At 47.2% G+C, this 2204-nt stretch overlaps 1 protein-coding gene across 2 annotated transcripts in view; it reads right to left on the bottom strand.

Annotated features, from left to right (window-relative positions):
* Positions 1-864: 864 nt before the first annotated feature.
* ALDH18A1 (aldehyde dehydrogenase 18 family member A1) overlaps positions 865-2204 on the bottom strand; it is a 41058-nt gene continuing 39718 nt past the window's right edge. For both annotated transcript variants that reach the window (XM_032245484.1, XM_032245485.1), the window contains exon 18: positions 865-1875. In XM_032245484.1, the coding sequence (XP_032101375.1) occupies positions 1694-1875 (182 nt within the window). In that variant the 3' untranslated portion in view covers positions 865-1693. The remainder of the gene's footprint in view (positions 1876-2204) is intronic.

Below are 2204 nucleotides of genomic sequence, written 5' to 3'. Positions count from 1 at the left end.
AATGAGTGGAGCTTGGGGTTTCTGTCTGATGATAGCAGTGGTCTTTCTCAGGGCCCAGGTGCAGTCCTGCCTTCTCAGTGGTCTTCACCAAGGGCCCCAGCTCTCGTGGGCTACCTTCTATTTAAGATTCCTGGGCATTTGTTGTCTGATTGGGAGCTCACTGTGGTATTTGTGACACAGTTTCAGGCAGGACTTTTTTTATAGCCTTTTCAGGCAAGCTATGCCAAAACTCCCCATCCAGAGGGCAGGGCAGTCAGGGTGACTTGCCAGACCATGTAAGGGTCTGCATGAGAGGCAGGCTTTGCAGCCAGCCTGGGAACATGTTCCACATGACACCATCATTCTTGTGCTGGTAAAACATCCTCAGAGTAAAAGCAGCAGCGTATGAGTGAGTGCTTATTTCTTTAGGAGGCCCCCATGAGACAAGAAATCTTTCAATTGCAGACTGTCAGGCACCAGGGGCCTTAGGGACAGGAGCTAGATGGAGGGAGAGTGGGGAGGGCCCAAGCTGTCAGGTGATCCTGAGGCGGGAAGAGCTGGGGGGATGCAGTGAACTAAGGATGTCAGCTGAGGGTATGTGCCACCGTGGTAGCTTGCTCAGGTCAAACCCCATCAACTTCAGATCTCACATTTTTAGTCTTCAAACTCTTGGGGCTTAATCTCCTGTTTTCCTTTCCTCTCTCCCAGTCGGAGTCCCTCTGTGAGGTTTGCCTGTGCTGCTTCCACCAGAAACACTGATCAGGCTGATGTCCTGTCTCCCAAGACTGCTTCCAGAGAAGAGACCATGCCCCCAAGCAGGCACACGAGGGTCACAAGAAAGGAAAAGGAAGGGGGTAAAGACAAATAAGGGAGAAAACTTTAATCAGGCTACAGGCTTTTCATAAAAAAAGTTTATTTCTCAAAATAGGGGGAAGAATCCAAAGTATTAAAATAATCCTCTAATTTTTGTTTTGACGGAAAAGGATAGGATGACAAATAATTCATACAAAAATTTGAAGCATCACTGCCGTAGATATTCCTCTGGCTCAGTGGGGAACATCCTGAAACTCGCACCTCCTGTCTGCAGCTCGGGTTCCAGCTGCATCACGGGGAACACAGCATCTCCTGGGTGCGGGAAGCTGCAAGCATCTGGAATGCTTATTTATTTACCCCACAAATAAATACAAAAGGTCAATCTTCACAGTGGAAATGATTCCATCTATTTTTGTGGCTTTCTGATGAGAATGCTAAAAAGAAGAGTTGCCCCTCTTCTAAAATTCCAAATCTTTCCTTTTTGAAAATGACTATGTACGAAAGAAATAAAATGTGAAAAGATTTGTTAAGGATGACTGGCTCTAGTACCGACTAAATGCCAAGGGAGACTGTGACTTACTGAGGTGATACAAAGCAGCCATGGTTTTTCCTCATCTTTTATACGGGGAAAATGCACCTTTCTATCCTTAAAGAGAATTGGACTTGGCAAAGTTCCTATCTGTAGCAATTTTATTACTTAAAAAAAAGGGTGAGCTGGGAGCTGGTCTGTGCACAACAGCCAAGATTGATATTGCCAAACCGAGCCCAGAAGCATCCAGGTACACTTTCCAACAGGCAGACCCTACCAGGAATTGGGAGACAGGAGTGGGCTCTCTCCTGAGATGAAACAAGTTTAACTGTGAAGACCTTTCGGAACATTCCTGGGTTTTCCTGGCTCTTTTCAGTTGGTGTTTCTCTGAGGAACAGGAAGGTTCTCATGAAGATATTTTAAACTTCCATGCTCTGAGAAATCTGAGACCACGTGGTCCTTCCCTCGCAGCAGCCACTTAGTAGTAAGCAGTCCCTCAAGTCCTACTGGTCCCCGGGCGTGGATTCTTGATGTACTGATTCCCACTTCAGCTCCTGTGAAAAAGTATGGATAAAGATGTGGCTCACAGTGGCTCACGCCTGTAATCCCAGCACTTTGGGAGGCTGAGGCGGGTGGATCACGAGGTCAAGAGATCGAGACCATCCTGGTCAACACGGTGAAACCCCGTCTCTACTAAAACTACAAAAAATGAGCTGGGCATGGTGGCGTGTGCCTGTAATCCCAGCTACTCAGGAGGCTGAGGCAGGAGAATTGCCTGAACCCAGGAGGCGGAGGTTGCGGTGAGCCGAGATCGCGCCATTGCACTCCAGCCTGGGTAACAAGAGCAAAACTCCGTCTCAAAAAAAAAAAAAAAAAAAAAAAA

This window comes from Sapajus apella, unplaced genomic scaffold (genome assembly GCF_009761245.1).
Source record: "Sapajus apella isolate SASKATOON/1434 unplaced genomic scaffold, GSC_monkey_1.0 scaffold58, whole genome shotgun sequence".
Classification (NCBI taxonomy): Eukaryota; Metazoa; Chordata; class Mammalia; order Primates; family Cebidae; genus Sapajus; species Sapajus apella.
The sequence above is the reverse complement of the archived record's forward strand: the minus strand, read 5'-3'. Positions and strand labels throughout refer to the sequence as shown.